The sequence below is a fragment of the Thunnus thynnus genome, chromosome 10, assembly GCF_963924715.1.
Source record: "Thunnus thynnus chromosome 10, fThuThy2.1, whole genome shotgun sequence".
NCBI lineage: Eukaryota > Metazoa > Chordata > Actinopteri > Scombriformes > Scombridae > Thunnus > Thunnus thynnus.
The window spans coordinates 23,526,720-23,539,780 of NC_089526.1; the positions used below are offsets into that span (position 1 = coordinate 23,526,720).

The 13,061-nt window shown below is 39.8% G+C and overlaps 1 protein-coding gene across 1 annotated transcript; it reads left to right on the forward strand.

Moving 5' to 3' along the window:
• Positions 1-202: 202 nt before the first annotated feature.
• On the forward strand, positions 203-12,947 carry azi2 (5-azacytidine induced 2). The gene is made up of 8 exons (XM_067602156.1): positions 203-363; positions 2,611-2,864; positions 3,653-3,769; positions 4,077-4,176; positions 4,670-4,803; positions 5,216-5,280; positions 7,771-7,895; positions 10,564-12,947. Exons 2-8 carry the CDS (start codon positions 2,646-2,648, stop codon positions 10,992-10,994), a joined length of 1,191 nt encoding a protein of 396 aa, XP_067458257.1. The 5' UTR covers positions 203-363; positions 2,611-2,645; the 3' UTR covers positions 10,995-12,947.
• Positions 12,948-13,061: the final 114 nt, after the last annotated feature.

The following is a 13,061-nucleotide window of genomic DNA, read 5'->3' on the forward strand; positions in this document are numbered from 1 at the left end:
GTGCTCCTGAGTCAGTCACAGTCAGTGTATCACTTCATTGTTTTTTTCTTCCTCTTTACATGCTGTCTAACTAAATCGCACACACTGTTCTTTCCATCATTTCCTGCCTCAGTGTGCACTGTTGTTTTCTACTAGTGACAGTACCAGCACACTCCATTTATGCAGCGCTTTTATTCTGAAATGACTCCAGCGGTGAAGTGACTCCCGGAAGTTTTTGTTTCCTCACCTGTCACTTCTGACAGGGTGCGAGTGTCCAGCCTCGTCTCTTTGTTTTTCTCCGAGAAACGGCTCTTCTTCTCTCAAGAATAAATGACAATCCTGTGTGGTCAACAGAGACCTAACTGAGGACAGCATCTACATACGGTTTGTAAAAGTCGAGAGTAAAAAAATGATAATAAAGGACTGCTTTTGCTTCACCTAGCCACAAATAGCCAGAAGACGTTAGCTAAACGCTAGCTAACTGTTATCGTCATAACAGATCGATTTCGACCACTGTAGCAGTTGATATATATTTTTTGTTTCTTTGCGTCATTGTGTGTAGGTTGTGTTATTCATCCTGATACCTATTGTACAATTGCCTGTCAATGTGTTTTATCGGTTGTCAACACAGCTTACGGAAGCTAACATCATAACGTTAGCATCGTATACAGACGAGATTCATTGATTGTTTACATCTCGATTATGGCAGCATTTCGTTGCCTCGTCGTACTAGTTTAGGTCTATATTGCTGTCATAACCCTGTTAGCCGTTAGCTCGCCTATTTTATCGACGGGAGTCTAATATAATGACGTTGCTCTTCGTGTCTTGTTTTGGGCTCACGTTGACTTTCGTTTATAAGTACTTGCTGGGGTCACTTTCGATTTCATGTTGTCTTCTGAAGTTGTCCCTTAAAGTTAAAGCGGCTATGTGTTAGTGTTTTTCTCGGTTTATATCCATAGCATGTATCTTACAAGCTGTCCAACTGAAAGTTATTTTTGTAAAAGCTTCGGCCCCTCGCTGTTAAAAACTTGGCTCCTTGGTGTTTGCTGCATCATTGCATGCTGACATCATCAACCAGCGTTAGCTGCACTGTCTGTGCTGCCGAGCGAAACAGAAAGCATTCAAGAGGCTGTGTTGTTTTACCTTGGTCGGTTGGACTGCTTAAATTATTGCTGAGTCAATTTGGACTGTGTTATATTTCTATTACAACAGACCAGGTCACTCAGATCAGTGTGAGGTCACTCAGGTTAGTGTGACTCTTTTCTCCTCTTCACCTTGCACCATCAAAGTTAACAGAATTATACATCAGTTAACAATATTCTCCACATATTGTGTGTTTTTGTATGTACTACTACATATACTACTCCCTGTGTATGATTGTAGGGCACGCAGCCATGGGGCCAAAACCATAGTGCAGAGAAATGTTTTGAATATAAAAAAAATGCAAATTTCTATTCACAGCAGCCATATAGAAAGATTATTATAGATCTGGAAATAAATGCCTTAATGCTTTCACATTAAAATGTTTGCACACCTTCACTATACATTTACACCTTTTCTATACTATACTATATTAACTATGTAGCTAAATGGTAACATTTTTTTTTTAATTCTGTGGAATAGATTGTTCAAATAAGCCATATAGATCAAGTTTGGTGGAGATTGAATCAACTTTACAGAAGTAAAACAATCTGTTATTGCAAGCTGGGCCTGATGATGGCGGTACTGAGTCCATCTGCAGCCTGATGTTTCGGGTCTGTTCCAGTCAGTGTAGTCACACCTAGAATTAGCAAAGGTATAGTACCTTTTGCTAAACTCTGTCATGCATTAAATAATGATGAAACAAAACACAACTGTCTAAGAAACATTTGAGCTCTAGATACAGCTACATCTGTTCCTTTCAAATTAGGGGACATAAAAAAATGTACACAATGTGTAAACCCCCTCAAATTAAAGCTGAAACTCTGCGTCATAGTCACAGTTTCCTTTCAAATCCAGATTAACAACAAACAAACTGTCATCATCTGACTATCTATGGACTAACTTTGAGTTTACAAACCTTTTCACTTTCTTTTGTAAAGGTATGTAAACAGCCAAACAGCTTTCGTTTTAAAATATTGCCACAATAAACCAGTTTCCACCCAGAGATCATTAAAGTTCAGTCTAATTGTATTCAACCCAAAGCCTCTTGATGATTTTTTTTTTCTTTTTTTTTTTTTTTTTTTTTTTTGCATTTGTTGTTCAAAACACCTCAACTCTTGTGGTTATTTCCTTGTGAGAAAGTCTTTTGCACACAGGAAGTGATGCATTGTGCATTTCCTGTGATTTGTAGACCATCCCTTAGTAAGTGTGAGCAGAGGGGAGAGGAGTGCCACCTACAGAAATTTAAAGTGTCATCAATAGAACAAAGTTACAGCAGTGGGACAATGTTTGATTGTAGAGTAATCTGTTGGATATGCAGTACAAAGCATTGAACATGTGTCCCCCAGGATGTCCCTAAAAATGTGCAGATCAGGTGTTATAACAAGACTTTTCTGAATATATTTTTGCCAAATTCCAGTCAGCAGTCATTTTTTGATTTTGCTTTTATAAAAAAATCCTTTAAAATGAAACACTTCATGTACTCCCCAGGTCTTCTATCTGCTACAGAGTAGGCCTGTGCAGGCATGGAGCCCCTGACAGTGGATGATGACATTTGCATCCTTAAACATGAGACGGCCTACACGACTACCGGCGAGAGCCCTGTATCAGTGTGTGCCGGCGACGAATCTGTTGCTTCCCACTTCGCCCTGGTCACAGCCTATGAGGACATCAAGAAGAGGCTGCGAGACACAGAGCGAGAGAATACCTTGCTGAGGAAGAGGGTGAAGCAGCTGGAGGATAAGGTATAGATGTAAACGGCCAGAAAGGGGTGATGATGGGAGAGAGGTAAGGAGAGGATAGAAGAGAGAGATAAGAGCTTGAGAAGAATGAATCAAAATAATATATTGCTTATCCAGATGGCTCAACAGGCAGAGAGCAATGTTTGGAACATTAGAGCTATAAACAGAGATGAATGAAAACATTTTTTTTTTTTTTTAATTTTCCAGGACATGAGAATTATGGGCAAACGCGAAATGCATAGGGAAAGTTTGGAAAAAGTCAACAGATTCAACATTACACAAAATGCGAAATGTTTGCCTCCGGCCCAGGAGAGTCTGCATGCCAGCATCATTAATATTGTTGGACTATAGTCAAAGCTATTAAACAATGAGAAATAAATCTGCACTGTCTAAAAACAGAGAGGAGGTCTGGAAAAGTATGGCATTACCAAACAATGTGTTTGGGCACCACACATTGGGGGAGAAGGCTTCTGAAATTCGATTTAGAAAAAAAAAAAAGATCCAGTACAATTCAGAGGGAGTTATTAAAACAAGAAGTGTCTTAATACAGATGGAAGGCCAAAGTGAAAAAGCTGCACAACATGTGGGCAGAGTAGCTTCTCTAGAAGTGACTAATCTCTTCATCAGCCTGGGTTTTATCTGCTGCAGCGTCTGCCCTGTGAAGATAGGATGTGGTGGGAGGAAAGTTACTTCCGACCACAGATATTTAAATGAAATTAAACTGGTCTCTTTTCTTCTGTCATATCACTTAATGTTTATTTTCAACACATATTTTATTGTCACTGATATAGCTCTTCAGGCCTGATGCACCTCCATCAGAGGGTCCCCAGTATGTGAACAAGGCCTTCAGTGCTTACCGAGGTATCTATATAGAGAAGGAGGACCTGCAGATGGAGCTTAACAAACTGGTACGTTTACTAATGAATTGAAACTTTCTTGAACTGACACTAAAGTTTGAAACAAAGTTCAAGTGTTTTGCAAACCATAACATAATGCAAATCAAAGTCTAAACTGACTGTTTTATCTGTATCTAATTCTTACACTGTCATTTCCAATCAAAACTCAAGTAGCACCACAAGCTTGTGATACCCATGACACAAAATACAGCACAGGTGCACCTGTCTCCCCTCAGACCAAGTCAGTGTTTGCTGCATTGGTATGAATCCTTCATTCTCCTCCTCCTGTGCCTCACTGTCTCCCCTCTTTTTCTGTCAGAAAAAGGAGAAGAGCGAGAGTGAGAGGTTGCTGACAGAGCAGCTCCAGCACAAAGAGTTGGAGCTGCTTCAGCTGAGGACAGAGATGGAGACCAGCCAAGGTCAGTGAGTCAGTGAGGCAAAGGCAATAATGCTCTACTTTGTAAAGTTTGAAGTATGACATGCAAAACCAGAGGTGGAAAGTAACTAATCACATTTACTTAAGCTTCGTACTTAAGGGTATTTGTATTTTACTTGAGTTCTTCCATTTTACGCTACTATATACTTAAGGAAATGTATGTTTTCCTCCACTGTGGTTATCTGACAGTTATTGTTACTCTTCAAATAGAGATTTTACAAATAAAACCTGTGATCATTTACAAAATATGATGATTAGTGTAGATTAACCTACCCAAAAGTATATAAATTATCTGCTCCACCTCAACCCCCCACAGTATTAAAATACTGCTAACACATTAATGCATCAATAATAATAATACAATATAATATATGTTATATATTTGTATTATTTAGTTGTACGAAAAGTATTTCAACTTGACATTTATTCTCTCAATGACAATAGCAATTGGACATTTTTTTCTATTGTGTGTCCAGTGATGAAGAGCCTGAACAGCCCTCAGGACTACTGGCAGTTGGACAAGGTCAGCACTGAGCTAAAGATCCACAAACTTCAGGAGGAGCTGGAGAGGGTGACACTGGAGAACAGCAGACAGCTGGAGAGAAGTGGGGTAAGAGAGGGTGGGGAGAGTTAGATAGAGAGAGAGAGAGAGAGAGAGAGAGAGAGGGAGGGGAAGATAATGACAAAAAGAGGACAGAGTAAAGAAGGGGTGAGATAAGAGGGGTTGGAGAGAGCAACCCTGAAAAACAACGCATTCTGGGAGAGATGTGGCGTAACAAGAAGAAGGGAAAACAGGAGGAGGTGTTAGGGCAGAGCGAGACAGGATGACACTGGGAAACAGACTAGAGGAGAGGAGTGGGACTGAGGATGAAGGGCAGGAATGAATATGCTGAAGGATGTAAGAAAGAAATGTGGGTTGAAGGGGAGAGAAGGAATCCTGAGCTGTGTAATAATTAATAACCATGACAATACAACTTTAGGCAAGTCCACTCTCTATCTGGCATAACTTGACTCTGTTTTAGGAGGAACTCCATGGCCTTAACGGACCAGACTTGGACCAGACCTGTGACGCAAAGTATAAAGCCAGGTATAGTGTTTTATGAATATCAAGGAAGAGTGGCTGCCAATTTGATGTTCAGCCCTCATTTCAGTGACCTTTAAGGTGGAGTCAGTCATTCTGGAGAAAGATTGTTTATATTTGAACTAAACACTCAAACAAATACTCCCCCCTCCCTTGATTCTCCTTCAAAAGCTCCGCCCCTGAATTCATGGACGGACACGCATTGCCGAGGCAACAACCAAAAACTCCAGAGCAATGCATTAGCTGTAGAGTGACTTCTGTTCCTCTCATTATCACAAGCAGAGAAAAAAAAAATTGTCTCATGTGAGCACAACAGTCCATCCACACTCTCCGCCTCTCTGCAGCCTCCCCACTTCTCACTCCACCTGCGTTCAGCGTCTCCGTCCACAGAAGCAGCTGTCTGTTAGCAGAGGGGAAAGCAACAAACTGCTCTCACTAGGCTGACTAACAGCAGAAATTTACTGAACCAAAATAGTTTGCATGTCAGCTTAACGGGAAGAAATCAGCAGTGTTTGTATTTATTGATTAATAGATTCGGTTATCAACACATATACAGCAGGATATTTGTGTGAACAGCTGTCTGTTCAGATTACGCTTCACTAAATGTGACAGAAACAGTGTAAAAAAATGCGTGGGGTCTCCATGAGACATTTAATAAAATGGAAATATCTGTTCTGTGAGAAAACACTTTTTATGTGAATCGGCCACGGCCTCTCTCTCTCCAGTTCGCCAGCACTCCCTCACAATTCAGCGGGTGCTGGAGACGGGAGACTGTCATGTCCTCACACAGACAGCTGCTCCGAAGACTTCCCCCTGACCAGTGCACGAGCACAAACGCCCCCTGCTGATTGGCTGGAATACTGTTTAGTGGCACAGTCCAAGCCACTTTGTTTGTTTCCCATTTACAGAGCCAGTGCTGTGTATGAGCACTGGATTTTTTTTTGTCAGTGCACACACAGAACAGACAACTAGTGGACTGTGTGGAGATATTTGAGCTGAATTTCAAAAAAAAGAGTGTATTGAACAAATTTCTCCAGACTCACTGACTCTACCTTTTGAGTCACAAAGCTAGTAAGTAGGAGTAAGTAGTACTGTTGTAATGGTAAATAAAATAGTGACCTTTTAGTTGTTGATAGTCATAATGAACAACCATCAATAGTGGCAATGAATCAAGAATTTATTCACCCGAATGTCAACTCGAGAGAGTTTTTTTTGTTGTTGTTGTTTTCTGGAAGACCTTACCCATCCTTGTTTTCAACTGCCAATACAACAATATCATGACTTTGACATAACAGAAGCCAACTCAATGTTCACTGTTATGTATCCCTAGCATATGTTAAGCCTGCAGGCAGAGTTTTATACATTTTATTTAATGGAAACTGAATCCAATTGCTCCCCAGATACACAGAAACACATTCATCAATATGCTAGCTAAAACACCAGTATGGTTCTTAAAAACATTTTTAAGAAAGGTACAAGAAGTGACACATAGAGCAAGTTTGGGACAAATGGCATGTCAGAGACTACACAGGTCAAATAGGTGTTTGGTTACACATGATATGTGATGTTGCCCTTACTGGATGTCTTGTATGGTCTCTCCTCGTGTGTGTAACATGGATTGTAGTTGTCTGCTTTGGCCACTAGAGGAGGGTGCAGCTTTATACGGAACATTTTAACTGTGTGTGCAAAACAGCCAATTATATGCAGTTAACCTCAGAGGCAACTGAACTCAGTACCTGCTCAGCACCAGCTTAACCCTTAGAACTTGTATGCATTATAAATGGTTTAACTGTTCTGATGAACCGTACACGAGTTAAATGGCATATAGAATCGACCTCCACCTACTTTTTATATGAAGATAATCCCCAATAAATTAGTATCACCTTACATTTCATGAATAAAATTCTATTTGTATTGTTTCACGTGTCAGCAGTTTTCACTTGGTGTTTATTTTAGCAGCACAAAAAGCTTTAGTTTTTCCTCACAGTTTTTCTCTTTAGCTTTTCTGCAGTTTTAGGCAGGTGTTTTAAGTTTAAGGCAAAGTGTTGATGAGATCTTGCATCTTTAGGTAAGGTGTAGATAGGACAGTTTGTAGGTGTTGCTTGCATCAAATACCGCAATTTTTACTTTGTTGTCGGCTTAGAATGCAGATGATGGTACTACGAGGTTCAGCATTTAACCCAACAATACAGTGTGTCTTTTCTGTCCAAAATCATAGTTAATGTAAGTCTCTGAATGGAGCCTAAACAGGCTTTAGTAATGTGAACATATGCTGTTAAATGATTATGCTCAACCCCTGTTTTTATACATGCATCAGCAAAAAAACAAACCACATAGCAAAATTAAATATCAATATCAAGAATATTTGAATAATATTCCAATGAAACTATCAGCCACGGTATGTAACGCAACTTGTGACTTTTACCACAAGATCCTGTCTGAGAGCAGAAATGCTTTAAATGTAATATTTAAATCAGACATTCTGTGCATCTGTAGGGAGAGGAGCATGCAGCAGACGTACGAGGCTTTGTGCTCTGAGGTCACTCGTCTCCACTCAGAGTTGAAGCACCAAACAGGCCTGATCAGGAAACTCAGGCCGTTGGCCAGCGAGACAAGACAAGGTAAGGAACCCACAGAAACATGTTGGCATTGCTTGTGTGTATTTTGTTTCATCAATACAAATCATTCCCACTGGAACTCATGTATTTGTGTCTGTATAAATGAAAACCCACCGGCACTGCTCCCCCCTACTGCCTTTTCACACTTACTCAGCTCGCTCCAATATCTGCAGCCTGGGGAGCATCTTGTCTCCCCTACAGTCCCCTATAGCAGTTTCTCACAGGTTACCACTGAGATGCACTCAGTGCACCCTTGTTAACTTTGTTCAGGTTTCTTGCGTCATCCAGACTATGATTAAAGCAACAGGCAATTCTGATTTTACCTTAAGGGACCAGGTAATGCCTTTTGTTTGTTGTAAAGACTTTCTCTTTGAATTTATGTCTTTTTTTATGATCAGATTTATTTTTTTTAACTTTTATTTATTTGTATTGTAAAACATAATAATGTGTAAATGTTTTCTTTTAGGTAAATGTCATATGACTAAATGTGATAATCATTGTTATCTCCGTATTTGACTCGTACATCTCATCCAACCTGATTATATCTAACTAATTCATTAAAGTAATTGTTCACCTACCATTCAATAAGCAAAGCAAAGAGCCCTTACAGGAGCTGTCTGTACCTTAAACTTAAAAATGTTGCATTGTTACAGTTCAGTTATAATTACATATATATATTATATATCTATAATACTGTCAAATGCCCTTTATTGAAAAGATTTCAGAGACAGTTACCCCCCCAAAATACTGGATAGACTGATAACTTGCACAAGCAGAAAGGGGAACATATGAAGTTAAAAAACATATCACAGTTATATAATGTGTAACTACAGAGATTTTTTTTTTCATAGCCAACCCAAATGAGTGAAATAAAAGTGCAGACAACATATTTAACGTATTCAAACTGACAAAACTGACGTGACATTTTAAATGATATCTCTTCAACCTGAGCGTCAGGTAGTGTGATTTATGTTTTTATTTGAAGTTTAGCGTTCTCTACACAGGAACTAATGCGGCTAACATCAAAGGCAAGGAGGGGGTGACTACTGCCTCTCTTCAGATAAGGGAAGGCTTTTCTAAAGAATTACTACTTACTCAGAAGATTTCTCCTTCTGCTCCTTGTTTCAGTTTCTATAAAGGTGTGATAGGACTGCAAATATTACCGAAGTACTCAAACACTTTGATAAAGGACATCATGAAATGATCTGTCCCCCCTTCCCTACCTCTGTGATGATGTATTCTACCCTAGCAGAGATTACTTTTGTTGTCTATTCCCTCGGTGTGTCAGAAGAGGAGACCAGAGGTGAAAATTAGAACGAAATACGGCAAGAAAATAAATCTTGGCCTATTTATTCCACTGAATAAGAGGGTAATCCTGCAACTTAGATGAGAGAGGAATGGGGGAAGCAGGAGAGTGGCAAAGAAAGGGAGAGTCAAAGAAGGAGGGGGAGGAGAGCAGGCTATGTATTTATTCAGTCATATTCTGCATCTGTATTCTTGTAATGTTCCTCCTTTGGAATCACTTTTATTCAAATCCTAGACTCAGGAGACCCTCTCATGGAAGAGTAGCGGGGAGGGATGGATGGAGAGAGGTAGGGGAAAAAGCGAGAGGAGATACTCTCATTTAAACTTTATTATTCGCTCAAGATGATGATTTAATAGCAAAGAAATGATGTGTGTGTGTGTGAGAGAGAGAGAGAGAGAGAGAGAGAGAAATTGGGATATTTGATTTGTGTTTGGATATGCTTGGTATGAAATAAGTGAGGCTCGGTTTATGCATAGAGGTTTGATTAGGTTTTGTTCTGGTGGGTTTTGTGTGATTATTTTGGATATTTCCTGATTCAGAGGCAGTGATATTTACATGGTGCAGAGGTTTTATTGTACATAAAACCTGTATGGTGTGATATTTTACTTCACTCCTTTATACTTCCACTATGCGGCCTATTAGCTTGTCAGGGATCAAAAGGCTTTGCTGAGTGCACCTTAGAATTTGTTAATCTCTTTAGAAAAGGTAATTATAATCCATATGTAAATAAGGACAGATAATAAATACAGAGGTGCGATAGTGGTGCCAAATACAAAAGTAGACCTCTTCCAGCTGTTGGAGGGGGAGGGGGCGGGGGGGGAGTAGATCTGATGAATTAAACAAACAAATCATTTTTTTCATACACCACCTTATACATTGAAAAAATAAACTAAATTAATCTCATCCTTAGTCTTACAAACTATCCACTTGCCTTTAAGTCTGTCACTTATTTTTCCTGTCTACTGGTGATGGATGGTGGAAATTGAGAACTAAGAAATGATATCCATTTTTGACATATAGCTGTTGAAATACATAATATTTATAATCTTTTGTGCTCTATTAATGTGTCCACAGTTGCAGTTAATGTGCTCTAAATGAGAATATTCTTTGGGCTAAATATTAAAAATCTGACTTCACTGAGTAATATTTTGAGCTTTTTTAAATTTACCAAATAAGCTGCTCCCAAGAACACCGAAATATAATATGAAATTATAATGCATAATAGTAAACAAAACAATGACGACATTTGGTTGATATTGTGCTGGTTGCCGTCTGTTAAAACCATGTTTTACACGACTGAATGCAACTTTTATCCTTCACACTGTGCCTCCCCTTCTATCCTTCCAACCCTCTCTCTGTTTCTAGCTGCCTCAACAGTTCCAATCCAGTGTCTGGACGACGTGGAAAAGAACAACAACCACCCAGTTCCTCGGGCATCAGTGCCTCGTCCCCCTAGTGCCCCCCCACTCCCCTCATGCTCTGGCCGCCCATGTCCCCCATCAGGCACCCCGCTGCCGGACAGTCTGAGGGAAGATTGCTGGTACAATGGGCCCTGGCCCTCTCAGCACTGTTCTGGAGAGGCTCTGGTTAGGAGCGACACCTGCTCTGTCGTCCTGCCCCCGCCTCCCCTGAACCAGGCCTCCCTGGATGACAGTTCAAGGTCCTTCCCCAGTCCCCCCAAGCCCAGTGACGCCATGTTCTGGGAGGGACACTCCGCTGCATCCAACTCGTCATCCTCAATGGGAAACTGCAGTCCCAGGAGCCCTCCCAATACTGAGTGGGCCAAACCCTATTGAGAGGAACTTCAACAGGAGGATAAATGATGAAAAAGAGAGTGTGTAATTGGATGGAAAATAATGGATGGATGAATGACTGGACCTTCCAACCCTGCCACATAGCTACCACCTAACCTGCCTTAAGTTGATAAGACCACTCCTCTGGGCTGGACTAGACTGGACCTACTGGTTGTGGGAACTAAATGAGGTCAAAAGAGGCCTTTTCGAGGTAAAGACTCCGTAAACTCATTAATTTGGCATCTCTGCACACCGCATTGGTGAACATATGGGACTTTGCAGAGGAAGAGAAGAGTTGATGGAAGACCCTTAAGAGAATCAATAGTTTGTCCATGTGTATGTGTTCTTGTATGCACATGCATAAGTGTGTGCAAGCATGCATACAAGCAATTTTATTTCTGTGTGTGCATACAGTACATGCACATCAGAGTGTGCCTGTGTGTGCAGATCAGTGTGTGGGCATCTTACGCCTGCCTGTATCTGTATCTCGTCATAATAAACCTAATAGGGCTCAAAGGGCCTCTTTCTCCATTCACTGTGGCCAGTGATCACTGGGGCCACAGCTGGACACATAGTACTAGAACTTGTAAAACTGTACTCCCTCAAATGCAAGTCTTTTTACATTTGATCGTTGTAAAGTATACAAGGTATGTAGTCCCATGTTTGTCTCATGATCGTGTGAAGGAGATGTTTAGGTATGAGGAATTGATGTGTTTGTTTTTGTACTGTGATGGAGACAGACATACAGTAACTGTAGGATAATCACAGATTTTTTTTGTTCCAAACTTAAACTGTCACCAAATAGTACTCGACATAATTTTTCTAAAAAATTGTTTTTCATTAAAGTTCTTACAGAATATTGTCAAAGTAGGCTGTCAATCTATATCTATGTGCTTACCAAATCATTTTTTGACAATGCAGTGACAGTATTTGGATTTTTGAGGAGATTGCATAATGAGTAGTGGGTGATCATTTTAGTCAAAAAATGTAATGCATTCTGAAATATATCACTCCACCTTCACTGGCACCAAAAAAGGTTCAACTGTTTACAATTTCACACAAAACTCCACGACTCAAGCAAGCCTCCTTAAACCTGCCTGTTATCACATATTCAATTCTATCTACTGTCAGACAATATCTGTTGTGTTGTGTTTTCTTTTCTCAGTTGGAAAGGGAAATATAGATGTAAGGCTGTGCATTGTTGGATGCTTTTCTGTGGATTTTTTTATTTGATGGACTCATGGATTAGGCTTCGCACACTCCCCTGTAAAATGATTAAGTTGGAAACATGATATGGTTTTGGGACATTTTAAATAATAGAAAATGTATCTAAACCCTGTACTGTGCCGATGTTAATCTACGATACATTTGTTTTGCAGTATGTGGGATGTGGTTGCGTGATGAGGGAAGTTTCTCTTTTTTAAGAGTCAGATGAAAAAAAGCTGAAGGATGTACAAAATAAAATACATTGTGAGTAGAATACAAGATATACAGAAGGAAGAATGTGCTGATCTGTATAAAAGTTTATGGTGGGCTTCAGCACTCTGCCAAATGCGGTTTTGCACTCCAAACCAGAGACTTTGGTTATTTCTCCCCCCCCACCCCCAAGATTTCTGATGTGTTAAAGAGCTGCCTACAATGGTGACAGTAAGTGTGTTAACCTTAAGAAATGTGAGCTGTGACTTGACAAAAAAGGTGCACAAAGCACAAAGGCCAATGGATGTTGTTGAAAAGAATTTTGTTTTTCCATTTTCTCCAGTTTGTTTCATAACTGTGGTCTTTTTTTTCCCCTTGATTTTCAATAAATGTTATTTTACAGTAGTAGTTTCATACTTCTGTAAACGATTTGCAAACCAAAATGCAATGTACAGTAGATATGGATTATATTTTAGATTTACTGCACTTCAGACTGTTTGTAAATATGATCAATTAAACGAATGAAAGGAAATAACTGTTTGAGGTTGCTCTGTGACTTTATTGATATTTTTAGCAATGAGTTTCTGTGGTTTAGTGTAATAAACTGTAAGCTTTGACATATTACACTAGTTTACAGTTGAAACCAGCGGCTTC

What these genes read in the sequence shown, in the direction of transcription:
- azi2 (XM_067602156.1), top strand. Translation starts at nt 2,646, where the DNA reads ATGGAGCCCCTGACAGTGGATGATGACATTTGCATCCTTAAACATGAG. An exon ending in AGATGGAGCTTAACAAACTG is followed by an intron (nt 3,770 to 4,076) that starts GTACGTTTACTA and finishes TTTTTCTGTCAG; the next exon opens with AAAAAGGAGAAGAGCGAGAG. An exon ending in AGAGATGGAGACCAGCCAAG is followed by an intron (nt 4,177 to 4,669) that starts GTCAGTGAGTCA and finishes TTGTGTGTCCAG; the next exon opens with TGATGAAGAGCCTGAACAGC.